This window comes from Phymastichus coffea, unplaced genomic scaffold (assembly GCF_024137745.1).
Source record: "Phymastichus coffea isolate CEN01 unplaced genomic scaffold, Cenicafe_Pcof_1.1 PCOF00124, whole genome shotgun sequence".
NCBI classification, from domain to species: Eukaryota; Metazoa; Arthropoda; class Insecta; order Hymenoptera; family Eulophidae; genus Phymastichus; species Phymastichus coffea.
In genome coordinates, this window is record NW_026706935.1 from 629,023 (window position 1) to 656,340 (window position 27,318).

Genomic DNA, 27,318 nt, shown 5'->3' on the forward strand with positions numbered 1-27,318 from the left:
TTGAAAATCCCCTGAGATAGTTACTATTTTAAATCTTTGTAAAAACGTTGTTAATAAAATACACATTGTTTTTTTATATATCTATTTTTGATTTTATTATAGAAACAACCGAATTATATAAGTTATATTCTTTTAGTACTTTAACGATTTTTAGTGGAAAATCAAATGTTAAATAATATTTCAGCTATCATTTCGTCAAATGTATAACAATATTTTATCGCAAACTAGAACTTTATATAAAGAATAATCATTCTCCATTAATTTCGGTCATAGTTACATCTTTTTTCAATGAATTTCACTATATGCACTTTCAATTAATTTCAGACACTTACAATATCTTCACTAGGATTATATTAACTTGCCACGTAAAATTTCTGATGTTCGTCTGAATTTAGATGGCAGTTTTTTAATTTTTTGCACTATGGATTAGAGTAGTTTATATTGCCCCTCCAAGAAACAGTTCCATAATGACCTATAGACTTAACGCCCAATAACCTATATGGTTAATATATAATTTTTTAAACAAATATATACTTATTTAACATTGTATTAAGATATATTTTTTGGCCGTCTGTGTTAGTCTAACAACCGATACTTTCAAAATAAATGCGATCCAATCAATTGACAATTTCCGTTTTGAAGATATTTCCTCATATTTTAAATTTTATTTCAACTAAATCAGATAATCCATACTCATCTTTACTAACAGATCTAGATTATATAACATCTTGTCACATTAATGGAAAATGCTTTTGCTTTTAGTGGAAATGATGGCATACTCTTGCAATTATCAAGTTTTTCTTTATTGGAGTTCTCCATCGATTGGTTCAGCCCTTTTAATTTTCTCAAAAGTTGCCGTTGATATAATTTCATTCTAATAAGATTTGTTTTCCATTATCGTTGGACGGTTTCTTGAACCTCGCCATAAAAAAATGACCTCCAGATAATGATCTGTAAAGGACATTGAGAGCTTTGAAAATTATTGAAATATATGTGAATATCATGATCATATGATTACTTCTCATTATGATGTAGTTAAACAAGAGAAAAGGATTTAACACAAGTATTACCGAAAACTCATTACTTATAAATAAAGTAAATAACTAAAGAAATGAATAATTATTCTAAACAAAGAAATATAATTTTCTTAAATCAAATGCATTTTGGCATGCCCACGTAAATAATCATATTTCACTTCCAGGATTACACGTGGTTGATCCATTCTAATTTTTCATATTTTCGGATAGCTTTACTAATTTCACACGCTGCTCTACATTAATTTGTTGAAGGAGTTGCATTTGTAGATTCATAATTTATCCAGAAAATAATAAAATAATTTTTTCTATTTGAGATACTGATAAGTATACAAAAAATTGTAGCGACTTATCAAATAGCTAAAACCTTTGCGAACAAACAAAAGGACCACACGTTTTGTGACTTGGCAAGGTAAGACAAAGAATAAAAACAAACAAGATAAAAGATTCCGTACGGATCGTATAAGAGTAAATTAGTTGAAAAATAATTATTTTTACTGATAATCAGTTTGATTGAAATTTTGCCATGAATAATTATTCACTTTAATGCACTTGAAAATATATTTAAGAATTTCAATTTTTCCACTATTTTGTTTCTTCTTCAAGGCTATTTTACCATATATGTTTTCGTACGACGAATTTTGCATTATGAAGCTTCCAATTACAAGTTACATAATCATATATATATCGCCTGTACAAATTTAATATTATTGACCTTAACAACTGACATTCAGAGATTTTATGAGATATTGAAGTTATGTAGCTAAGAATCATGAAAGGGATTATGTGATGATTACTATTGTAAGCAAATAATTAAGCTTTCTTGATTATATCAGCTAAAAATGCTTATGTATATACTACAAATTCTTTATTTAGCAAAGTTGCAAGTGTTAAAGAGCCTTCGGAAAAGTTGAGTATTAAAAAGTTTATAAGTATTTTTTTAATAAATGTTTTACCAATTACAGCTGTCTTATTATACTTTTATCTTTCATGATGTACCATCAAGAGAAATATCAAATAAAATCAATGATTTTTATAACTATATGCAAACTAAACAGTTATAACTAGCGAAAGCTTTTCACTTTTAATTTTATTTAATTTAGATAAATTTACATAGCGCATTGTGCATATGAGGAATTAAATTTTCGCTATGTTATATTTTTAAATATATATATTTCTATCGAGCATCATGAAATAATATAGTGGAGAAGAGTAAAATAAAATGAATAAAATAATAATTAAAACAAAGATAAATGTTTTTAAAATAGGTATATATTACCTTGATATTCGATTGAAGGTTCAATTTACAGTAGGGTGATATTTGCGATGTCATAATTTCTTAACTTTAGCATAAAATAAATTGGAAATGAATTACATAAAAAAAACGAACAATTCATAGAAAATGGTTTATTTATACGTTTCGATCGATACATACATTAATATTAATTGAAAAGTGCAGTACAAGAAAACTGAACGTTCGCTGATGCTTAAAGTATATTTTTATAAAAACAAAAGAACACATGAGAATTATCAAATTCTACTGTCCAACTAGCCTTATCTATGGTTTCTAAGGTTTTTTTTAGAAAAGCATTGAGATTTAAGGATGAACGATTATTTTCTTACCCTTAAAAAAGCCAAGTAAAAAACACCATTTAAATGAGTACGGCTCCGCAATCTTAAGACTTATACAAGCGTAACACATTGAAAAATATTCACAGTCAACCATCAACAAATTTTATACGTTGTTGAGTAACCGTTGATTGATTTATAGTTCCATCGTAATGACGAAATTAATTTGAGCTATTGTTTTGGAAATTCATAAAAATTTTTCATAAAATATACTATTAATTTATTGTTATTGTAAATAGCAAATGTCCACAAATTTTATGGGATTATAGATAACTTAAAAGTTCAGTGGTACATAAATATATTTCTTGATAAACGATCTACTTGAAAACTAGAATCATACCAATAGTTAAGATAGATTTTGATGACGATTTATTTGAATATAATTATAATTTACAATGAAAAATATATTAATTGTTAAAGTACATGATTTTATCCATATAGTTTTATTAAAGTATATTCTATGCTACCTACTTAAAGTATTTTAACTATCCGCCTAAAAATTAATTCAAGAGACTATTTACATTCCATGTTATACTGTTAAACGTGGTACTGAACATTGCCCACTATAGAGTATGAAGAAGTCCTTTGATTCCGTTTATTCTTTTTACATTTACTGAATTGGTTGATTGTCTAATCGACTTTATAAAACTAATTTCAATGTATACAATTGATAGTTAAAATATGAAAATATAATTTCAGTTGATTTGTTACTGTACAATAACAAAAATTAAAAGTTACAATAATGCATGAAAAGATTGATTCGACATGAGTTATAAGAATTAGTCTCAAATTATCCTTTTATTAAAAAAACATTATTTACCATCTAAAAGACCTACATATGATGTAGTTATCTCAGTTCATTTTCGATTTATATTGATCATTTTCAATTATCTTATTCGTAGAATTTCACAAAAACCGAAAAAGTTTCGTATTTGAAGATTTATTATTTTATAAATCATCGAAGACAATTTTCATGTGTTATATAAAATTATTATTACAAATTATTTGATGGGAAAACTATGTGAATCTATGGTCGTAACCAATTAAAAATCAATTATAATCGATAATATAATTCTTAAACATACGTCGACATCCATCTAGATAGATGTATTTTTTGTAATTACTAATATTGTATATAATTGTTCTTTGCCACTATTTGGCGTTAGTTAGATGTTTGAATGATTATTATGTCGATAAATATTCATTGATAATACGAATGGAAACGTTCTTAGGCAAGATTTAATCAGAAGACACACGCTGAGGCTTAATATTTGTACAACATTTAATGGGTTCATTATTTACCGCGTGACTATTACCCATTTGATTTGAGAACAAAAATAAATAAAAACTTTATTTTTTCAGTCACAGTGACAATATGATTCGTTATTTTTGCTTAATTCTATTGAGAATTTTAACTCCGTAATATTTACTTTCCTCGAATTTCCGCATCTAGTCTTGATTTCTACTTATCATTTGATCGATACTTTTTGTGTAAAAATACGTTCTAATAACTCTTTAATTTTTTATATTTTATTCATGTTTATAATAATTTATTTACGGCACGAGTAGTATCAATTTGTTTTAGAAGAGAGCTAAATGTTAAGATTACAGCTAATCACGCATGGAAAAAAATGATTTCCTTATTATTTAATAACACGTACACAAATATTTACATGAAAAATATCACGAACATGATCTACTTTTTTGACGTTGCTTATTATTATATGATTATTGCACATTATCACTTGGAAAATCTGGCTTTGCAAATCATTTACAGTGAATAATTTGAAAAAAAATACGTGGTACATTGGGCATCGCATTACAACTGTTAAAAGTATGACTAATAATCTGTATTATTGTTTTAACTCATGTATCACATGAAACGTGATAATTTTGAAATAGATAGCTCGAAAAATGATTAACTTTGTTGTTTTTTACCAAAATTACATTAGTCATAAAGTGAACACAGACGAAGGAAGTAAAAAGGCTGATCATTTTGTTTCTTTTTTTTATATCGACCATACAAGACAATACATAACATATAATAATACCATGTCAACGCAGCATAATTGGTCTACACATAATATTGACAGTAAGTCTGTCATCTCACACAAAATTCATTCGTCATTCATAGTATAGTTTTATAAAAAAGTTAATACAGATTTATAGACAAGATTTTCACGGTGCGTCGTTGCATGTTCGTGGATCAGGAGGCGCTGTTTCCGTTAGTAGTTATAATGCTGCTATCGGTGGTCTTTGGCCATGCTATTTTCGCATCGATACGTTTGTAAGCGAATAGACAGTGTGACATTTCTTGGGGACAATCGTGGTCGCCAAGAAGAGTTTCTGAAAAATATAAATTTATTAGTATTCCATCGAAAACTTGTACCTATACATTTTTCGACTGCGCAATGAGATACTTACCTTCTCCTTGAACCAATTTGAAAAGACCATAATCTTGAGGATTTGTGCACCGTATTTTATGAGCAAGAATACGGCAGAGTTCGCGGGTATTCATGTTTGGTCGAACTGGCAGTGTTCTGGTATTAAGGGAACCATTTAGCTCATCTGGCACGAGAACACGAAGAACCGACGAACAATCCGGTGTTCCACATCCCTGCTGTAATAACAGACAAGTATTGCATTATTCGAACAATTTGGGATTGCAATGAAAAAGAAGCAGAAATTAGTATAGTCGCATAGTCATAAAAACGTTTATTTGAAAAATAAAGTTACGACCACGAGCATATAATAGATCAACGGCTTACAGTAATTGTGGACATGGTTCCTTGACTAGATTTGAAAGTTTTGAGGACATGAACAGCGCTGGATAGAGTGGTAAGGTAGTAGCCGCCTTCGCCGGTCAAGAGGGACGGATGTAAAAGTCCCCACATGTACTCGGCTTCGATTTCAGCGTCGATGACTTTGCCGCGCACCAACACCCACACGAGAAGTGGTAATAGATCATCCGCGCCGAGGGTGACTGCTCTGCTGGAATTAGCGTGCTTCACCTGGAAAGCAAAGGGTCAGAAACGGTGTCAGTGATATTCTAGAATTGACGTGGTAACGAGTTTCGTTTCGATGCATCAACAACACGCGGTTAAAGTCGGTATATAAGCATAACGGACAACTCGCAGCGATAAGATAAAGATCATGTAAATAACAATAAATTCATCGATTTTATCCCCTTCGCGCGGCCGCGGCGCGTCTGAGTTATTTATTTGCTCGAACGGAAGAAAAAGACATCGCTGTCGGCCGCGAAGATAAGCCGCGCAAACAAAGCTCACCGAATTGACAATGGCAGAGATGGCAGACAGCAGGTGCTCGAGCTTCTCCAGTGGTGAATCAGCTAATTGAAGACGTTCGATGTTACCGAGTATGCGCTCCAAACCGGCCTCCGACGGTGGAATGATTTTCGGCTGCAACAAAAGTAGAACGATGACGAACCGAAACTTCCCATAAGCACGTCGTTGCTGCAAGGATGGCGCGTTTATCCGTTGCGCGTGCCAGAGCGAATCGGCTAGTACACGCGAGATACCGTCTGCAGAAGAGACGCAACTATTGCGCAACTGATAAGCCAAAAAAAAATAAATACTCACTCGGACGCCGAGATCCTGCAATTGTTTGGATTGGGCGAGTTGAATGCTATCGGCGAGATCTTGAATGGAGCCGTTGGCAGCGTAATGCTCGACAAACAGTCTGTACACATGTTCGCGCAACGGACTCACCACCAGACGCATCATCACGTCTTCGAGTATCGCGTCCAGGTTGAGAAACTCGTTGGGTTTCAGTTTCAAACGCTGCTTCTCGACTTCTCTCTCGAATTCACGCTCGCCGTGCTTTACCTGCGATCGATTCGACGTTAATACGGCGGATAACTTGCGAGATTTCTCGAAAGAGATTGAACAAATATTTTTTTTTTTTTTTTTTCAACTGTCTTCGCGAATCTTCGGTAAATATTTCGATAAATTTTCATCGATTGTTTTTTCTTACCAAATAGTTCTTCATGCCGGACATGAATTGTCTCATATTGCGCATGACAACGTGGGGCGATGCCTCTTTGCCTTCCTTGGTGCACTGGATGAAGTTCTCGATGTTTTGCGAGAAGGTAGTGGTGCGATCGGCGGCAAGCTGCAGAGCGTAGGTGCTGATCGTCATGCCGGCGACGTTCGATCCCTGACCACTCTCGCCGCGGCCACGAACCGGTGGTGCTGCAAGCGTTCAACCATGAAATTCGCAAAATTCCGCGACGACGCGCGGCAAGTTGACGAAAGGAAAAAGAAACGCACGCGCGACAGATACGCCTTTTGCAAATGTGACCCCCCCCCCCCCCCCGGCAAGCCGAGAATTTCGCAATCAATTAAAACGACGCGTAGTCGCCTCTGTTGTGCCTTCGCCGTTATCGGACACGCGGCTTTTAGGTGCAAGCTCTTATCGGCGACTGGGCATCTTCCGATAAAGCGGGAAAGATTTCGAGCGCTCGCCGCGTTGTTTTGCCGCGACACTTACATTTCCGATGGAACTTTTGGCAGAACTCCTGGAACCACCTTCCGATCTTACGGAAGAGACTCTTGGTCGTGAAGGAGAATTTCTTCGGCGGCACAGGCACCACCCGGTCGGGCTGGCCGTCCTCGCGGCTGGTCAACATATCTCACGGTGGATCAATCTCGCACTCGCGTGTCACAAAAGCAACACTGGCAATAGGTCGCTACTATCGCGGTCAACGGTGTCCCCCCTCCCCCCGTCGCGTATATATTCTCGCCGATGCCTCGGTCGCGCCGTTGGCCTACGCGCTGTCGCGGTACCTGTGCAGCGAGTGCACGTGTGCCATCGGCGAGGGAGTCGCCCTCGGTCCCAGCGGCCGTGTCAGTGCCAGTTTTCCGGCCAGCCTCGCAGCTATCCGGTTGGGATCGGTATTTCTCTTCATAAGTGGCGGATACGAGCGACTCGCTTGCGCTAAGCTCTCGCGGCACTGCTTTGGCTCGCTCGTGCGAAATTAACGCAAGCTCGCGTTGCTTCGCGTCTCCGTGCCTCTCGTGGCGAAAGCTCGTGGCGCACTGTCGTCTCGGCGACCGCGTAAACTGACGTGAATCCTTGGCGTCCGGTGTCGCGGCACTGACTGACCGCTCGAGCGCTCGGCGAGCACGCTATGTACTTCCAAGCGCCGTGGCTGTACTGCGGAGCCACCGAGTGTCCGCGAGGGAGGGGGATACGTATCTCGCAGCACCGTTCGCGGCGCACAGGTGAGCACTGTGGCCTGCGGGCAGGGTGGAGAGAGCGAGAGGAACGATAACTTCGAGTGGCCGACCTTTGTGCAGATTTTTCACTGTCCCCGCCTATTGGCTCTACCCTGTCTAACCACCCTAAGGAGGCCATATTCTTGGGCGGTCACTTCCGATCTTGCCAAGTTCTCATGGACTTTGCAAAAGAAAAACTTTCGTATTTGACTTGAATTCTTTTGTATTCCGGAACAGTCCCATTTTATCATCAATCGCATCGTGGTACAACTTTCCGAGTTATTGCATAATATTTTCTAGTCGACTTTTCTTTGCTTTAAAATTAATCTTGTCTCTCACTTTTGCCGATTTCACGGCGCTCACGACAATTGAGATTTTTGGCATTTTCGTTTGATCGGTTGTCAGGAAGATTCCGTGGCATCGGATGGTTAGATGAACGATGGACAGTCGTGACGCAATTACATTATTAGCATTAATTTGAAAAAAAAACATGGGACGACAAATCATCTTTTGGAACGTATAATTTTCGTCGTAGACTCGAAAAAATTGACGTGAACGCAAAAATTAATACGATTTCCAACTAAAAATTCATGGTAAATTACTGCTCATAGAACATTCTAATCATTTCTCATAAATTAACAATCGACTTGACGTTTACAAGTCAGTTATCAGCAGTTAATAATCAGTGCATCCAGTTATCCATTATTTTCTAAGTAAAAAGCGATCCTGATCTGATTCGTTTGTTATACAGCTACGAATTTTCGATGATTCGTAAAATGTTACTGAATGATGGGGAAATCCGATTGTTTCATGTCGAGTTATTTCACGTAGCTCGATAATGTTATCAATGACGCTTCAAAGAATTTCAGTCGAAAAATTTACCATTTATTGTTTCTTTCAATGTTATATATAAAAAAAGATTGCAAATTTATTTATTGATGTTTTTAAATAACACTGAGATAGTGCGATTTTTTATTTGCATGTAGCTCATAACGGAATTATCAGTTTATTCTTATTTATAGTACGTGTTTACCTGCATGCTCTACTGTTTGTGTCCAGCACTTTATTCGCGCGAAATAAACATTTATCAAGACTTTGTGCAATAAAAATAAGGAAAGTGAAATGTTTATCCCCTGAAAAAGAAGATTTACTTGTAAAAATTACGGAACAGTATCTTCATTTCAGAGCAGAATAACTTTATGTGTAAATTCAAATTGCTTGACCATATAAAAAAATATCTTAATTTCAGCAAGTGCGATTTTGATAAAAAAAAAAAAAAATTATCCAATGGTCGATTAAAAAAAATCGTAAGATACGATTATACGGTGAGTGGATATTTATGTGAAAAGTTTGAAGCGACCGAGGAATTTTTAATCTGAAGTATCAGACACTGCGACGACATGGTATTTTTGAATCGAACTTGAGATACGAATCTAATCTCAACAAAGCTGGATTGACACTCAATAACTCTTCATACATAATATTCAATTGCAGATGCTAACAACCACTTAATTCAAGGTGAACGAACATCGCGACAATTTGCCGATAACACCCTTTCTTTCAAACCAAAGACCTCGCCCGACCCTTAAAAGAAAAGAAAAACGACTAATAAATTTAGTAAAAGCGTCGACGTGTTTGTCGCTATTAGAGAACTAGAAAAGTTCAAGATATTCAGCCGACAATCATTTCGATTCCTATCTAAATTAGTTCGATCAACCTAATGATGTAGAGCAATCGTTATCACGAACAGGCAATCGAAGGCCGTAGATCATCGAGCGTTGCAATCGTTCAAAGTACCGAAATAGAGACGGTGAATGTAGAGCAAAACATACATTGCACGTGTCCCGCACGGGAAGGGGGGGGGGGGGGGGCTTCGCATGCGGCAGACAACGCTGAAAACTCGCGTGGTGGTAATAGAGTTTTTTCTCCCCTCTATCTTATCTACCTGGGCGTGCATACGCACAGCCGTGTCGCGGCCTACCGATGATCGCGAGCATCCGATATCGCGCTGCGGCGGGGGGCTGCACTTCGCGATGCCTGATAAGCTTAGGACAGTCGCTCGTCGATGATCCTCTTCTTTTTCTCCTCCATCTGCAGTTGAAATTGTTTACCTGCGAGCGTCGACGCGGAGAGAAAGGCGTATCATCGTCTTTCTTTTTTTTTTTTTTCTCTCTCGATCAGTCACGTTTGTCCGTTCGATCGACGCTTTCCCAGGCGCACGACGCGAGGCGAAATTTCGGCTCGACCGCGACCGGGGGAGAAGATCGATCCACGTAACAGCGTTCGCGTTTGCATCATCTCGGCGCGCTTGCCTTCCCCGAGCGTCGGCCAGGCTTGGTCTTTTCGAAGCACAGACCCGAGTGAGCTGCCGATTTTCTTGATTGACGCGCGCGCAATCTGCGCGTCGCCGGCCGCTGGCGCGTTTCCAATTGATAATTGTCGCGATCGACGCGCTTGGATTGGTCTGCCGTATTGGCCGAGGAGCGCCGTCGCAACTGGGGAACAAGCAGCCGCATCTGCGTTCTTGTTCGCTCGGCCGTTTACTTCGAGAGCAAGAGTACTTTCCCTTCGATCGCACGGCAAATCGAGAATTCGTCTTTTTCCTCCGTTCTTTCGCGATCGAGAGAAAATTGAGAGCGGCGCTGCGGCATGGGAGCAAGTTCCCGTGAAATCGCTTCAACTGCAGCACTTTGACTGCGTCCAGACGAAAGACTCGTAAATGTAGTTATAAAGCTCTCTCCTCTTGTTCGTCAAATTGAAGCCGCTCGCAAGAAACGTCACAATGGGAGTAGGCCGTTGTCGGGTCGTCAAGTCTCCGAGGGATTACTTTTCTCGGGAGCTTGCTTTGGCGCCCGATCCGTCAGGACGCGGCGACCAGCGCCGGTTCCAGGCGCCTCGCGAACCTGGAAGTGCATCCCGAACCGGCGACGCTAACGCAAGCCGTCCTCGCTGTTTCATCATTTCACTGATACGTTGGAAATTGATAAGCACTATTGGCGCGGAAAAGTCGCGGATGTGCTTACCCAATCGGGACGCGCGCAGATCAAGTTCGCGCTGAAAATCTCGTCGCGCGCGCGGCACGCAAGAAGATAACGAGCGAATTGCGAGCGAAACGCTGTCACTGCTGCGGACGACCGGCCACTGTCGCTCGTTGATATTTCGATCGAGCGGAAGTCTCGTTCTTTCTCTATTGACAAACACGTCGCGCTCGTTTGCGTACGAGGCGGCTCGCGGGCGCGGCGTCGGCGAGACAAAGCCCAAACAAAGGAGCTCGTCGCCCAACTGCCACTGCGCGAAATCAATCCAACGCAAACATGTGGGACAAGGACACTTCTATGCTCGCGATTCCGCGAGTTATCGTGCTCGCGTCCGACGCTGTCAGCGCGGGGGATATAGCTGCGCTGATCTTTGTGCAGCGCGTGACGGTTGTCGCTTTATCGCCCGGAAAAATCCTCGCAGTTGATGCGCTGGGAATCAATTATTCCGCGATACGATCGCAGCTTCGCTTTCGTTTCTCGTTCCCTCGGCCTTTTGCCAATTTCATTATCGAATGCTAATCGCGATCGTATTTTTAAAGCAGATAGCGATGTGGCTTTACGTAATGCGCCTGCTAGGAATATAACGAGTCTATGAAATTGATAAATTTCGCAAGAAAATTACAAGTCAATTTACGACGATAATTCAAACGACGCGGGAATTGCTCTCCGAGATCGGCCGGTAAAGCGACAGCCGATCTCCTAGGCTGGCAACCCGTCGGAACCATCGATTATTTTGTACTCGCGAATCGCAATGAAAATCGATTAACCTCAGCCGCGACTCTCCAACGTCGATCCGTCAAGCTTCAATTTTTCCAATTATTGCAAACAGGGTAAGTGGATTAGGCCGCACGGGTAGCGCGTTTTTCTCGGGGAAAGCCACTCGCCAGGCGCGCGAGCATGCCATCGTTATCAACGTCCGAGCATCGGTTCGTCGACGAGCTTATCTCGGATTAATAGAAAAGGCAATGTACGTGCACGTTGTGTGATAAAAGTGCTACGACCAATTCTCTCTCTTCTTTTTCTTCCTTGCGAATGGCGCCGCCGTCGCGATAGGTTTATTAAGGTTTGTAGGCTCGATTATTATCGAACGGAGTGGATTGGGCGTGAGATTTGCGGCTATCGTTTTCTTCGTTTTTCTCGGGAGCAAACAGTTCAGCGCTTGTTTTATTCGCTGTAATTTATCTAGTATGGTTTAATTTGCTACAGCCAATTCAAGACAGAATGTAATGAAAGTTCATTCGGAAAATTGGGAATTTCACAGCTTTGCTGTCGCAAGCGTCCATCGGCTATCGTTCAAAACATTCAATTTCATAATCAAGCAAATTCGAATGGCAACATTTTCAACGAAAGAGGAATCCATTTCGAGCGTATATCGCAATCGTCTCTTCCTTCCGCGTGCATATCCAAACCTTTCGTTCCTTTCTTAAATCATCTGAACAAACGGTAGGAGAACAAAAAAGTGTTACACTATCGCTTAGAGTCTTATCGTCGACAGCAAAGCCTTGCGTAGCCACTCGACCGAACACCTTCGCGCGGATCGCCGAGTCATCGCGCACGCGTCGAATCGCAAATTCGAGCTCGCCGTTGTCTTTTTTATCTTTTTATATTTTTTCGTCTTCGCGCTCGTCGATCCGATTCGATCTCATCTATTATTACTACCTTATCGGCAATTATATAGCGATCTCTACCTACTGCCGGCGAAGGCAAATAGCGAGAGTGGGGGATGGGGGGGTCTAGCTCGGTGTTTTATCAGTACATGCCCACGCAACGGAAGCGTGTCTTTACGACAATGTAGAGCACTTCTGGGCTCGTCTCTTCGATTTGGTTCTTTTTCTTTCGCGCGCGCGCGCGTTCGAGTGCCCGGAAACGATATCGTCGCGATCCCGTCAATCAGTCGATTTATGCGCTCGAGTGTGGATCGCCGAAGGATTATTTCGGCGTCTGTATTTTGCGATGACGTAATGTCGAATGCATTTCAGTTTTAGCGAATGCTGATTATTGTTTGCGCAAATTTCCGATGCAAATTATCGCGAAATTGCGGTTGATTAGTTCGATTTTGATATCGTGCGTTGCGCAGCGACGCAACGCTGCTCTCATCGATCTAAATAAATCCGTCGACAAAAATAACATTTTGAATCTCTACGGCAACGCCGGCTCACTACCGTGAGTATCTTTAAATTTATAACCCTCAAATCAAACATCACGATGCAACAAACGCCGACTTTAAAGAACTAACAGTGGGTGCATGTGCTTGCTTTGAGATGCGCCGATAAGTTACATGTCAAATTTTCTTTTATCTAATCTGTCGGATAGGTCTCTTGCTCACGTCGGTGTGAATATCTTTATTACATGAATAACCAGGCGACGTGCACACTACATTTGAGCAATACGCTGAGTGGATATGACAAAGCGCATCAAGGCATTTATATGTACAAGATAAGCCGAAGAAGTCACAAAAGTAAGACTTATTTTCCAGTGAAGCATATTGATTTTGTGTTTTTTTTTGCGATCGCTTCATTCGCGTCACATCTTTTGAAATTCAAAATTAACTTGAGTAAGAAGGTTGTTACAGACAATCGAGTAGAGAAAGAAAGGCTAGAATGTACTTGTAAGATTGAATTATACTTTGCATTGCACAATAATGCATCCCGCATCGCAATATTACATTACAGTAAACTCATTGTCAACTGGAACTCGAGTATCGATATTAGAAAAATAAGTAATTAAAGATCGAGTGCAAGCTGCCGCTCACTTTTTCATTACATAATAAAATACATTTTGGCATTGAAATAATAATATTAATCTAAATGATGATGGTAGAAATTTCGCGGAAGAGAGAAACGAAGAAGCTAATCAGTGAATCAAGCATTAAAGAAAAATTCCCCCTTGCCAAACATAATCCGATGAACAAAGACTAACGGACTTGTTTTGATAGGAGCTCCGATCAAAGCGTGCGTCCGTACAAAGAAGAGAGAAAGATGAGAAGGATGAGAAAACTCACATAAAAGGGGATCGAGTCGGTCCTTGAAGCTACGGCTGCGCTTGACGCGCTCTTGGTCGCTACTTTCAACGTCCGTGTCCAATATCGTTTCGGCTGGCTCGATGGTCGTTGCGTTGGTGTTCATCGTGGTCGTCGACATTGTCGTGGTCGATTGACCGATCAACCGTCTTTCCACGTTATCGTACGACGAGTTACGATCGCTGTGAAGACTGTTTGTGGTTGGCGCTGACTTCAGCAGCTCCGGATATCTGCAAACAGCGTCGCGGCGAGCTTTAGTTTCGTTGCCTTTTAATTTTTCTGCGAGCTTGCAGTTTAATTACTTCGCTTTCTTGGCCAATAGAAAATAGACAAAGCGAAACTCGAATGTCGTAAGGAAGCCAAATTGAGTTGACCATTTTTACGAGAATGCCGGTAATTTAAAATAAACATTTTATGGCGGCTTTATGCATAAAAGTATGATTTATGCGTATTTTGGTCCGAGGCTTATTACAAGTCGTAAATCTTACTACGAGCGGCTAAAAAATCTTGCTCTTTTTCTTATGCGGTAAAATATGTTTGAGCTCTTCAAAATAATGAAAACGCCTTAAAAATCCTGTATAAACAATTTGTAGCGATACTATGAAAGTTGTATTTACGACGGAAAATGAATAACATGATCCAATGAATTTTCATAATAAAAACGATTATTCAATTCAAGCTCTACGCATCGTTAATATGAACGCTGCATGTTCCCGGTATTCAATTCTTGAATAGAAATCATTCGGCCATGGGTACTTATGTCTCTGAAAAAGGGCGTTTTTTCTTATTCAGGAATGTTGCCCCAAAGGCGCGCGTATTCAACCGGCACAAAAGAACTTGGGGAATTCCCTTACGGTTATTTCTTTTGTCGGACCGTCGAACCTTATCATTATTGTTTTTCTCTTGCGAATACAAACTTCTTTTACCAAAATATTGACCGACGAAAAGAAGGAAAACATGCGTCACCTTTGCAAAATAATATTATGAGCTGTCAAATTATTGCGCACGATGAATCTATCACGCCCCTCTCCATGGAATTTCCGTCCATTCTCAACTTCATAGTCCGCATCACAGTCGTAATCAGGCTCGCAATCATCAGCGTCGTTGCCTGCATCAAGAAAAAAAAAGAAATCAGCTCATCGATAATAAAAAGAAACGCAACGCGTCAATCGAGGCTTTCGTTCAACCCACCTATAAATTCCCAGCTGGAGTCGACCGCCCACGAAGTGTCGCTGAATATCTTGGGCTTGATCTTGGGTGGCTGTACGGGTTTGGCCGCGCAGGGTAAACATTTTTTCTCCTTGCCGCTACTCAGCCTCTTGGCAAGATTGTCGACCGATGACGAGATTAACGGTGTCTTATCCTCGGTTTCCTCCGAATCGTCCCAATCGATGGGATGCAATACGCCAAGATGACAATTTCCACTGAGTTGTGCTTGCAACCAACCTGGTTCACTGTGCCGAAATTTACTTGCTACTGTGTTCAATGGTTTTGGTCGACGTCGTGCTACCAATGCGAGACTTGGCCGTAGTATCGCATCGGCTGGCTCCGCGTAGAATGGTGAACCTTGTTTGGTTTCCATAGGTGTCATGGGACTGTTGCTCTCGGAACGTGCGAGAACATGAAGACCTAATTTATTGCGAGGCGGTGTTTGAGTGTTTGGACTGTTCAGTGAGTTCGCACTACCTGTTGACGGACAAATTTTTATCAATCGACACATCTTACTAATTTAATTTTTATTAGTTTAAGAGTAATGCCTGTAACCTTTTTTAATCGCCATAAGCATATTAAAAATAATGTATTGGATATAATATATTTAATAAATATATAAAAATTACTTGAACGAATTGTTTTCTCAATAAATAATAAACAAGTACTACGTAAATGCTTCGCACAATTAAAATGTTTCAATTTCTTTGAATTTTGATCTAACCTCCCATATTTCCGTGTGTAACCGTCGTAAAATATTTCAAGCTACTTTTTACAATAAGATTTTTAATACTTGAATAGCCATATAAAACCGGATAGTAACTAAATTTCAAAATGCTTTTACAGATCGATCAGCGCTTAATCAGGGGAGAAACCATCACTTACAAACTCTCGACAGTAGATCGGGCCGCTTGCCCCTGGACATGTCCTCGGGTGAGGGTGTAGTCTCGGTACTCTTAGCTTCGGGCAACGGTTTAAAGCTAGTGAACTCTGGACTAGTAATCTCCTTATAACTCATCTTCTCGCTCGCAGTCTTACTATCGTTCCGTATAATAAGTTTCTCGTTTGTTTGCGCGACGAGTTGCTGATCATTTTTCACAATCGTACACCTCGTCATCAATTTGTCTTTCGGCGACCATGTTGGTGGATTCGATTGATCTGTCGTATTCCAAATGTCCTCGTAATCAGATATTTTGTCGGCCGGCGAGCTTCTGTAATACGATTCCATAATGTCGGATTCCTGATAGTGTTGAGAGTTTTTACGCGCGTCTTTATCTCGTTTTCGACGAGACGGTTTTCCTGTGTTTGAGACACCACCAGGCGAAAGAATTTGAGGAGTTCTATTGCCGAGTTTTGATGATGTAGAGAGGATGGGTGTTGCTGCTGATGAGGATTGAGCTGACGATGATTTCGAGCCTAATGATTTGGATGATGCACTTTGTGGACTGAAGAGTGAAGGTATGTTCGAGTCCGATGGCGTTGACTAAAAAGAGTATATGAATTGTAATAATCACTATCGAAAAGAAATTAAAGCAATTAATAAATAATAAATTAGAATTACCTGCATATTGCTGACATCTCCACTCTGATTAACATTGAATGTAACTGTTGTAGTTAATGTAATGTTACTCTGCTGCTGTTGCTGCTGCTGCTGCTGCGGCTGTCCAGGTTTAGCCCACCTGGGCGGCGGTGGCGGTGGACTTTTCACATTTCCCATCGGTGTCTGCACGACGTCAGGTGACTTTATCTGCGCTAACTCGTTGAAACCCGTAGCAATGTTCCGATGGAAATTCGACGTCATAGATGTATTGCTCGACGTGAATTGACTTCCTCGCACGAAATCACCACACGGGCTCTTGACTGATTCGCACACCGACGACGGACTGAGTACATTAGCCTCGACATTGTGTGCAACGGGTGAAGGCGATCTGACGAGATTCTGCACGAGATTCGGTGAAATCAGCCTCTGCGATAACCTGTCGTTCGGTGACAGTTTGTTGTCGCGACGCGAGGCTTCCAGTGGCTCGTTAAAGCTCGTCAGATTTAGCGTGTTCGGTGGCGTCGGACGTGACTGTCGAGGCAGCGACGATGTGAACGTCGACGTTGTCAGCGTGCTTGCCGGCGACGTAGTTACTGAAATGAGAACGACGAAGCTTAATTTCCGCGGTGGAAAATTTGGAAATTGCTCAATAATAAAGGAGCACGCTTACGAGAATCTTTAATTGCGATCGGCGTGAGATTGAGTATAATACTTTCAGTGGCTGGCGTGCTCAGATTGTTATTGATGTTGTTATTGTTATTGTTTCCTGTATGAGATGAAAAAACAAAATAAAAAATTAGAGCTTACCGGGATATCGATTTTCCTGCAACGTTGAAATGAAACAACAAGTCAGGAGCGTTTAGTAAACGGATAGAAACCGCCTCTAAAAGTATACCAAACGGTAGCGGAGAAAAAAGCGTCGCGAAAACTGGTTTAGAAAGGCACTCGGCGGCAAATAATTACCGGCATGAAAGCTGCCAAGACTGGAGGTGTTGCTGCTACTACTGCAGGCGTTGCTCTCGGGTGGCTGCTTAGGGTTAGCCATTGGATACCTCCAGAACTCTTGGCCGAGAAGGGCCAGTGACGAGAGCTGCTGCCTATTCTTGGCCTCTCGCATCGCCCGCGGCAGTGTCAGCTGCACCGGCAACTCGTCGCTGTTTGAAAAGAGGGGGCAAGAGATACATATAACGTGAAATCATATAACGAGCTTCATCGCCTCGCTCCTTGAGTTGCGCCAATTGACGCAGCGAGACCGTGCGCACATTTTACTTCTGGAGTGAAACGCGATATCGTCGATGATTCTGTAGGAATTCGTTTGCTTTGTTTTCTTTTCCAAAGATTGAAAAAAAAAAAAAAGATTTGTTAAATATTCAACGAAGATGTCTTAATAAGCTCTTTTATTCAATTATATTGCAAAATTTTCAGAATGCTCACTAGACTGGGCCGAATTTTATTAAAAGAAACGATTTACTCTCTACTGAAATAATTCGATTAGCCGCGCTACTGTTGCTCGCAGTGAAATGCCATTTTAATCAAGGGAAATGAACTTTGAAATATTTACTCGCCCGCGTAGCAACGGAAAATATCCTATGAATTATCATGCTCAACGAAGACGTGAAATTAGTTTTGAAAAATGCCGTTTTAATCGACGCAAGTTTATCGATAGGCGGATAGTAGGCATTATCCGCGAACTAGTTTTACCCGTTTTAATTAGGCATAATTGAAAGCTCGCTGCTCTAATTACCCGCAGAAATACGCCGCGCGCTGTCTTCCGTTATAAAAGAACTCGCGTACGCGCGATTAATACAAGTTATTTGTACGTTCGCTTGCAACGATAAGGAGGAAGAAGCGAGGCGGCGGCCATTTATTCCGGGCTGATTGTGTGAAATTCTGGGAGCCGCTTATAGGGTCGAGGAGAGCACTGCAGCTGAAGCTCGCTCTCTGTCTCTCTCGCTATCCGCGGCCGTACTGCGTCCGTGTGTCTCACTCACCAGCACTGGGAGTAATGGGCGATGAGCGAGGGAATGTTGTCGAACCTATTTTCGCTCGTCTCCAAGCTCAACTTTCCTTTGTTCGCCTGGATGAGGTAATGCTCGATGTACGGTCCTTTACCCGCTGGTAATCTCACGGACAGCGCCATCGTATCGCTCTGGCTTGATTGTCTCACTACGAAATTCTGCAATCATGATATTTTTATCTGTTTTATTAAAGGACGTAAGATCATCTGTGCCCCTGTTCTTCTATTTTCACGCTTGGATGGGAGCTTTAGTGGTAAATAGGTAAAAGGCATTTTTAAAGGGGAAGGCGCTGGCCTTGGCGCATATATTGTTTTATTTTTTTTTTTAGAATAAGATGAGAATCGATAGAGCGGGCTTATGTTTAGAAACGACGTAGGTAGAGCAGACATTGGCCTGAATAATGCATTTTTATTTTTAGACATGGGAATATGCACGCCGAGTTGCATTTGCGCGGCTTGTTTCTTTTATGGAGTTGTAAGTGCGGAGAAGCTTTTATGGAGGCGAAAGTATGATTCTTGTCAGTTCAATTATTATTTTTGAAACGGATGAGTCCAAGTTCGGAATAACTGACTTCTTTCTAATTCCAATTGCTCATCCAGCCATGATTTACATTATAAATAAATATAAAGCTGAAGAAACGCCTCTCTCTCTGTGTTTTCCCTTAGTTTATATAAATTATTTACCGCACGTATGATACTATTGACTTTATAGCGTGCATGCGGTCGTATAAATATTAACTGCGAACTATCCGAGCGTTCGCTCGAGTTTGCCCCCCCCCCCCCCCCGCAGAGTCCGAGTAAAAGAAAGTCAGCACGCACAGCACGAGCAACAAGAAATGAAAGCTCGCCCCGAGTAAACTTTCAGCGGAACAGACCTCCCTCCTACCGTCATCATCGCGACAAAAACACCTCCTATACCTGCCCCCTCTCTTCCGAGATACAGAGAAGAAAGTCTTTCTCTTTCTTTTGGATGAGAAAAAAAAATGGAAGGTATGTAGTAATTGTCGGCGACGGCCAACGCAAACAATGGGCGAAACAATGCCCTCCTATGTGTCTATCTGCGATGCGCCCTGATTACTCCCGACGGTCCGACGTTGCTTTTTTCATTGCGCTTTTGTTCGGTGCGTGCAAAGTCCTTCTTTTTTTTTTTGATTTGTCGTTGTTGGACTGACTGCTTTCGAGTGGAAGTGATTGCTAAAAGAAAAGTTTGTTCAACTTGGCTGGATCCTGTTTTGCTTGAAATATTTTGAAAATTCTACAGTACACTGCAAACAAATTCTAATTCGCGTTGTATTCTTAATCGATAATTTTCCAATTTAAAGAACGAACAAGTGAAAATATCTGATTTTAAGTTGAAATTTTTTGTTTGATCGGTAGCAACTGGTTTTTCAAAACAAATAAAAAAAGAGTTGGAGATAAGAGAATTTAAGATATAAAAAACTAAGAAACTTTCACTCAAGAAAATATGCTTTTGATTTTTCTAATTTTAAGAAAATTCGAAAGCATAGTTTTTACGTTGTATCGCATCCCATCCGCGGACAATGTTTCTTATTTTGATAACTTCTTTATGCACTGTGACGCAACTTGGTTATTATCGACACGATGATAAACAGCAAAACTACGAATTTCATAATAAATCTGAAAGTTAAAAACCGCCCGAACGCAATTCACCAATCACTCGTTGACACGTAAGAAAAGCAATCAGAATTTATTATTGGCTATAAATCTGAACGGCGTAGTGAAGAAGGGCCCTCCCGAGGGTACAGTGCATGCATCACTTGGCAGGCGCGCGCGCGAGCACACAGCGTGCGTGAAACCCCATTAACCAGTCGTTACGTCAATCGAGAGAAACTGCATTGTGTTGCATACGCGAGTACGAGGCATTGACATACTTTTCACGCTGGAAAAGTTACGCGTCGCGACCACTTCCTTTTCCTCTGCCTCATTCTTAGATTGTAGACGTAACCGAGTAATTGTACCATTCAAGCTGCGTTATTGTTGCCTCGGGACGTCTTAACGTTGATTCACAGATATATACGCCTTCTCGACGTGCCAATTCAGAGCCGGGCAAAAAGAACTTTCAAGTGCAGCGGCGATTCGGGCGCGGCGGAGCCGCGCCGCGGAACGAGTTTGGTCGGTGCAAAGTTATTTTTACGCGCGCATAAATCGATAACGCGGCTATTTTTACAGACGCGCCGAGAGACAGACGGAGAGTTGACTGAACCTGTGTGATTCGAAAAGACGAAAACGCCTCGTGCGCGCTCGCCAGATATTCCACCGCTTTGCGGACATCGCGATCCTCGTCTCCGTCGATTTCCCCGAAGAAAACACGCCCGTTGAAATTAGCGCGAAAACAAAGGCGCGATATCCTCCATCCATCCCCGAACTCGGCGTAATTCCCCGAAGGACAACGTACCCCTTCCTCTTTGCCTTGCAGCAGGTGAAAGGCGCCGGCGCGTTGAATGCCAGGCAGAAACCAGATCGGATGCGAGCGAATGAGCCGCTCGATCAGGGTGATGCTGCACGCTGCCTCGCTCGCGTGGCTGTGATGATGGCCTTGCAGGTGGCTGCTGTCGTCGTCGCAGCAACCCTCCTCCGACAACCCGTCCTCCGACGAACCGTCCGCCGATGTGCCTGTGCCATTGTCCGACGATAACGAACCTTCGCTCTGCCGGAGAAAAAGCAAAATCGTGTTTCTCGCTTGGAAATTTAACAATTTTTTCGTCGACTCCGCGTCCTTCTTCAAATTAAGAACCTCTTGCTCTTACTTTTCAGACAAGATCCCCTATGAATCTACTTGAAATAAGAAAAACAGGATTTTACGCGATGCAAATAACATTTATCGTTGCGTTCTCTTTGCGTTTCTCAGTTTAAAAGCGCTTCGAGGAAAATAATGCCCTGGTCGCGATCATCAACAACAATGATTGCAATTTAACAAACAGAAGAAAATAAAGTTCATCCCGAAGAAAGAATTCAATTGGTTTCTCTCACCAGGGATCTAAATAACGATAATATCCAGGGTGTACCTCTTTTATTAAAGCGTCGCCGTCGCCGAGCGAAAGATACAGTATCGAATTATCAAACCACCTTTTTCCTGGCAGTCTCCGCGAGAGAGCAGCGCCACGTATTCCATAAAGTGCAATCAGTCTGCGATGTTTTTCGCCATCTAATTAAAGTACGGGGAAAGAAGAGAGAGAGAGAGAGAGAGAGAGAGAGAGAGAGAGAGGGAATATGCCGCCGACCATTATCGAGATTTCTCAAGTGGCGAGAGGGATAAAACTGGAAGATACGACAATGACGACGATATATGCCCATTGTTCTGCGTTCTCTTTATCTGTGATTTTTGCCGCCGCGGCAGACTCTCATTGAGAAAAATGGTTATTATACTCGTGCCGGCCTGCCTGCGATGAAAAGTCAATTGTTCGAAATGGGGAATTCTCTCTTGTAAATTTGCGCTTGACGCTTTTGCGAGATGGACGCTTGGCTAGAATTTTTCGTCGAGACGATTGATTCCCGGCTCGTTTTGTCCGCAGCGGGGGCAATTCGGTCGCTTTTAACGATCAGACTCCTTTACAGCGACACTTGCTCGCCGTGAAAAATCATGGCTTCTCTTGAAGCCTCGCCAATTGGCCGTTTATCGCGGGTGAACAACGCGAAGGCGCTCAAGACTGCTCGCGGCTGCACTCCGATAAACTTCTCCACATGATTTTCACCTCGAAGCTGCATCCGAGTGTCCGTGCCTCAAATCAACCTGCTTCAACGCTTCAATCTTCTCCTCGCACAGCCATGCCCCATTACGCAACCATAACCGTAGCAATAAAACTAAACTGTTCTCGAGGAAAGAATTCGACGCTTCTCTTCTTTCGCAAACGAACGAATTGTCATGGCACTGTTATGTGAATTTACGAGCGGATGCGATGAGCAATATGTGACATAGATTCGCGTTGCTTAACTAGGTGTGCAGCTGGCATCTTGCGACGATTAGACGAAATCGTAAATCTCGCATCTTCGGGCTAATGACCAAGCGCTTTTTCTGGAAATCGTTAAAGGATAAACGTGGTGGATCTGAATGATCGTGGCACTATCTTTCGTGCGATTGCTTTAGAAAAAAAGAAAACTGTAATTTTCCGGGTGACTCCGGTTAAATGATAATGACGGTTTTTGTTTTGCCGATTAAAGTTTTTCTGCAATCGTTCATGATTATTGCGTATAATAAAGCATACAATAACATTGTTTTTGAACATTAGCATTTTAAATTAAATTTACGATTACATTGTACTTGATGTTTCATGCAATTAAATACGTTTAAAACGTTTTAAAACGCTTCATTTGATTATTATATATGAAAATAAGAAAATACGTTGAATGCGAAGACAAAAAAAAACTTGGCTTTTATTTTGACGAAGACAAAGACCTAAGTATTGAAGAATTTTCTTATTTTAACACTTTTTGGATTCTAATTTTTCATTATCATCGAATTCAGTGATAAAATACGATAAGCTTAGTATGACTTTGAAAAGCTAACAAACATTCGAATATTAAAATCTCATTACATACTTTACGCAAAAGCTTTATTCAAGCACGTACAAAAGAGTAAAAACACCATGAAAATACTCAACAATTAACTTCCAACATTTGAATACCCTCATAGAAAAAAATGTGAAAAAGATTTTTCGCATCAACTCGACAAAAAGCGCACCGAGATCCGCGCGCGTCTATTAAATAACTCCACGTATAAAAGATCTCGCCCAACTCTCCCATTTATATCCACGTAACACTCGAAAGGAAAGAAAAAAAATTGGCCCTCGTTGCGTAAAAGCAACGCTAACGACCGTCGCCTCGTTCTTTTTTTTTTTTTTCGGGCATTCCATTGGCAACGCATATAATACACTTTCCACGGCATCCTGCAAATTGAGATAACTCCCGGTTGGGTGCAAAGCCTCCGGGGAATATAATGCGGTATTAGAGTGTGTATTGTCACAATTGCAGGGGGGAGAGGCACGGATTTGCCTTTTGGTCCAATTGAGGATTTAGAGATCGCCTTTAATTTCCATATATACGTATGTGCTGGCAAAGATTAGAAGGCGTCTACCGTTCTACTTGAAGTTTATTGAATTTTTCGTTGAGGGGAGAAGCCGTTGGAAACACGTGTCTACGTTCGTTTTTGGGATTTTACGGCCTTATTTACGAGGATGCGATTATCAATGAAAATACCTGTCTTATTTCTAAATAGACACTAACGCTAGAATTCATTGATTTTAAGCAAATTAGATTGGAACTCGATTCAGTAGTAGTAAAATTTATTCAGGTTGTCGATTATTTATTTTGCATTGAATTACCGAAAATACATAGTCACCGTTTTATTTCTAGTAGTTTCTAATAGCGATGATATAACACAACTAACGCACTCGTCAACAAAATTTCTCAACTCTCGGAAATGTTTTGATTAAAATTGTTGCTAGCTGGAGAAGAAAGTTCGCGATCCGTGCAATCCAAGACGAAGATTTTCCCGATTTGAGAAAGCATTTTTGCAGACAATGCAGCAGCGCTCGAGAAACGTTTACCGAAGTGAACGCATATTTCACGTCCAACGTACGACGAACGCCGTGAAATAACACCGCGAACAGGCATTTCACCATCGCTCATGCAAAAGCTCTGGCTTCTGCGACAAGTGCCGTCTGGAAAATATCCATTGTGCCTCGACTTTCTGAATCGTCCCTTAACGCCCAATTGATAGAGATCGATTGCTCTCCCGGGCAATCATGCGACGAACCTTTCGCACATTCATTGCCAAATCCTGATATCTATTTGCCGAAGGATTTCCAATTGACGCATTGATTCGCGAATAATCTTTTCACGAGCTGTTCATTTTATTCGTAATCGGAATGCTATCGTTATGAATCGCTTAGCTTAGCTGATCGTGAATAATATTACTACGGCGGCTATCGTACACAAATAATTCCAGCCACGTGTGACGGTTGCAAAGTGAAATTACCATTGTGTCGTACGGTTGAGCTTCTTTATGTTACCTGTAATAATTAATGGATGTGGCTTGTTCTGTTAATCGAGAGCGAATTGCAACGATGCCCATTTGCGGATAATTTATTTGTCGCACAATGCAATCAAACGAACAACGTCGAATTACCCTCGGACCAACAAGTCAACCCCAATGAAATCGATATCAGTGTCCGAAAGAAAATCACACGCGCGCGCAACATCGCAAAACCACAGACACGAGGGAGCTCCCCGCACGAGGGCACAGCGGCGAGAGAAAGAAAATCTGGAAATGGCCTGCATGCAAAGTTTTCGTGACAAGCAATTAGGGTCTCTCTCTCTCTCTCTCTCTGTGCTGGTGCTGTGCAATTAGTGACCTCGCGCGGTGTAGCAGGCAGTGCACGTCCAACGTTTAATCCCCTTAGTCTAAACTACGAGCGAGCGAATGTGTCAGTCTGCATTTCAAATTGAATTACCGTCCCTCGTCACGTGGGCAGCGTCGAGAGAGAGAGAGAGAGAGAGAGAGAGAGAGAGAGAGAAAGAGAGAGAGAGAGAGAAACAAAAATTAAAACAAAAGCGATTGCTTTGCGCGCGCGAGTGGTGCATTTGCCGATGTATTCGTGATCACGTGGGGCATTTCTCTGATTTTCACGAGGGACCGCGTTCGACGTACTCGCATATCTATTAATTGATGGCGCAACTGCAACTGGCGTGGACTTCGCAACGCCAATTGCGACGATTTTACGATGCACCGCTGCGCGATAATTCGAAAGTTCGCGAGTGCCGAGCGAAGCCGCGGGTACACCGTCGGATAGCATTCGCATCGCAAAACGTCTCTGTTCTCGGCAACTATTCGACGATCCGATCGAACGACGATAGGCAGGATAAACCATGTAGGCTGTAGTTAACAATTGCCCGGCCGGTGATCGATCGCCTGCGCGGAAAAAGGCCGAGCGGAGGAGGCGATTAATTAAAAATTTCGAGGGTGTATCGTGCGTGGAAAATTGGCAGCGCGAGGGATGGATGCGCGCGCGAGCGAAGGGCTGGACAGACTTCCGGACGAGTGATCAGAGCCGGGAGTCCGTTAGTCGAAGTTTCATGATGCCGTACCCCCGCCGTCGCGGGTGAATTGCCATCAGGTCGCTGCTCTGCTATCTGACACTGCGCCCGTGTCCTATTCGAACGCTCTATGGATTAAGCTCGAGAGAGAGAGAGAGAGAGAGATATGCAAGCTTGGATACCTTTCGATAAAGCCCTAATCAATTGCCGATGTACAGCGGTTCCCGTGTATACTGATTAACTCTTGAAGAGGATGAGCATTTCGGTAAGTTGATTGCATTTAATGACCTTCTTGGGTAATCCACGAATATTGGATTATTTTTCGAAAGACTGAGCATCAATAAGAACCGTTAAACGGTGCAAACCGAGTTGCTCCAACCGCTTGCACACACATGTACGTTTGAAATTTGGAATCAGGGGAAGAGTGGAGCATTAAAAACTTCGCTTCCTGATGGTCATACTTATGGACAAAAATAAATAATACTTGATCTGGAATGCAAAGAGATTCTCCATTAGCCTCATCACTCGTCAACATTCAATCCATAATGTAAAACTAAGAGCTTCCATTCGAGAACACCGTAGTCCTATGTGAAAATAATTACTACCTTCACTAATAAAATTAACGATTTCGTTTCGAGGAATACGCATTCCAACGATTTTCTGACGCACACACCACGAAACACTACCTTCTGAAATATAAAAATCAATGAACAAAAAAAAAAATAAAACACAAGAGCGAGCGTTAGGGTAAACCCAAACGTCGTTGCGCGCAAGCTGTTCGAAGCCAACCCCTTACGCGCGGGTAAAACCAATAGATAACGAGGTTTCCCATCGGAGGGAGGTTGATTAGCGATCGCCGGCGCGTGACCCACCTGCACATGATGTAGCTGTCGTTGCACGACGACGAGGGGTTCGGGGGGTGGCGTATCGGGTGAGTTGACGACAACTTGCTGCTGTTGCTGCTGCTGGCCGACGCCACCGCTGCCGCTGCCGCCGCCACCGCCGCCGCCGCCGCCGCCGCTGGTGTTGGGCAGATATGGCTCGAGAAACAGCTCGCTCCTGAAAGCAGATACGCCTGGCTTGAGTATTAATGGCGCGGGCGTCGCTTTGCATATTATCCCGGCCGTGCTCTGATTATTGATAAGCGCGGGACGTCGGCGCGAGAGGCCTCTCGGCGCGCGTTTCTGTTTGGAGAGAGAGTGGATTTCGCGCGCGCGATCGCCTCCCGATAGCGCGCCCGGCCGTTCGCATAATGAGTTACGAGCGGGTTGAAAGCAGCTCGAGCGCGTCTTCTTAGTGGTCGAAGGATCGCTAGCGTATGTCTAATTGCGGTGCGATTACGAAAGATCTAGTCCTCGATCACGAAACGCACACACCGCCGCGCGACCATTCGGACGGTCGACCGCTCATTCGCGCGATACAATGGCCTTTGAAGAACAAGTTATCAATGGTGACCTGACGAGTCGTGCATTGCGATATGCCGTTCTATTGCCACTCGAATGACGTTCGCTCAACACAAACAGTTTTAAGTCGCCGATAACG

The 27,318-nt window shown here is 41.9% G+C and overlaps 1 protein-coding gene across 1 annotated transcript; it reads right to left on the reverse strand.

The window, feature by feature from the left end:
* Window positions 1–2,454: 2,454 nt before the first annotated feature.
* LOC131671365 (protein sprint) lies at window positions 2,455–26,906 on the reverse strand (the record flags this gene model as incomplete). The annotated part of the gene is made up of 16 exons (XM_058947726.1): window positions 2,455–5,009; window positions 5,088–5,283; window positions 5,432–5,674; window positions 5,951–6,082; window positions 6,263–6,508; window positions 6,657–6,874; window positions 13,940–14,187; window positions 14,924–15,065; window positions 15,149–15,643; window positions 16,052–16,649; window positions 16,728–17,299; window positions 17,377–17,472; window positions 17,670–17,860; window positions 18,698–18,882; window positions 21,140–21,391; window positions 26,649–26,906. Coding segments are annotated over 16 exons (4,212 nt in total), but the record flags the coding sequence as incomplete, so codon positions are not given.
* Between the last annotated feature and the right edge of the window lie 412 nt (window positions 26,907–27,318).